We start from the raw sequence: 260 nt of genomic DNA on the forward strand, positions 1-260 counted from the left end.
CCCCCAGCACCACGCCCCTGGCTCCGAGGGCATCCGTGTAGGAGAGGCCGTGGACAGCCCGACGTGCCCGCCGCCAGCCACGCCCTTCATGCCGGAGCTGTGCAGCGCCCCCGCCTGCCTGCACCACCAGCAGTGCCAGCAGGAGCACGGGAAGAAGGAGTGGGACCTCGCCTGCTGTTTTAACGGATGCGTGCATACGTGTCTGCCGCCGGTTGGGAGTCCACCTGGTGAGGTTGCAGTGTCTGTTATGTCTTGCCTTC

The 260-nt window shown here is 66.5% G+C and overlaps 1 protein-coding gene across 1 annotated transcript in view; it reads left to right on the top strand.

Annotated features, from left to right (window-relative positions):
- LOC119591484 overlaps positions 1–260 on the top strand; it is a gene marked incomplete in the record, with an annotated part of 45,988 nt that overhangs the window by 24,687 nt on the left and 21,041 nt on the right. The window contains 1 exon segment of the mRNA XM_037940228.1: positions 8–227. Coding sequence (XP_037796156.1) covers positions 8–227 — 220 coding nt within the window.

Source organism: Penaeus monodon, chromosome 28, assembly GCF_015228065.2.
Source record: "Penaeus monodon isolate SGIC_2016 chromosome 28, NSTDA_Pmon_1, whole genome shotgun sequence".
Taxonomy (NCBI): Eukaryota; Metazoa; Arthropoda; class Malacostraca; order Decapoda; family Penaeidae; genus Penaeus; species Penaeus monodon.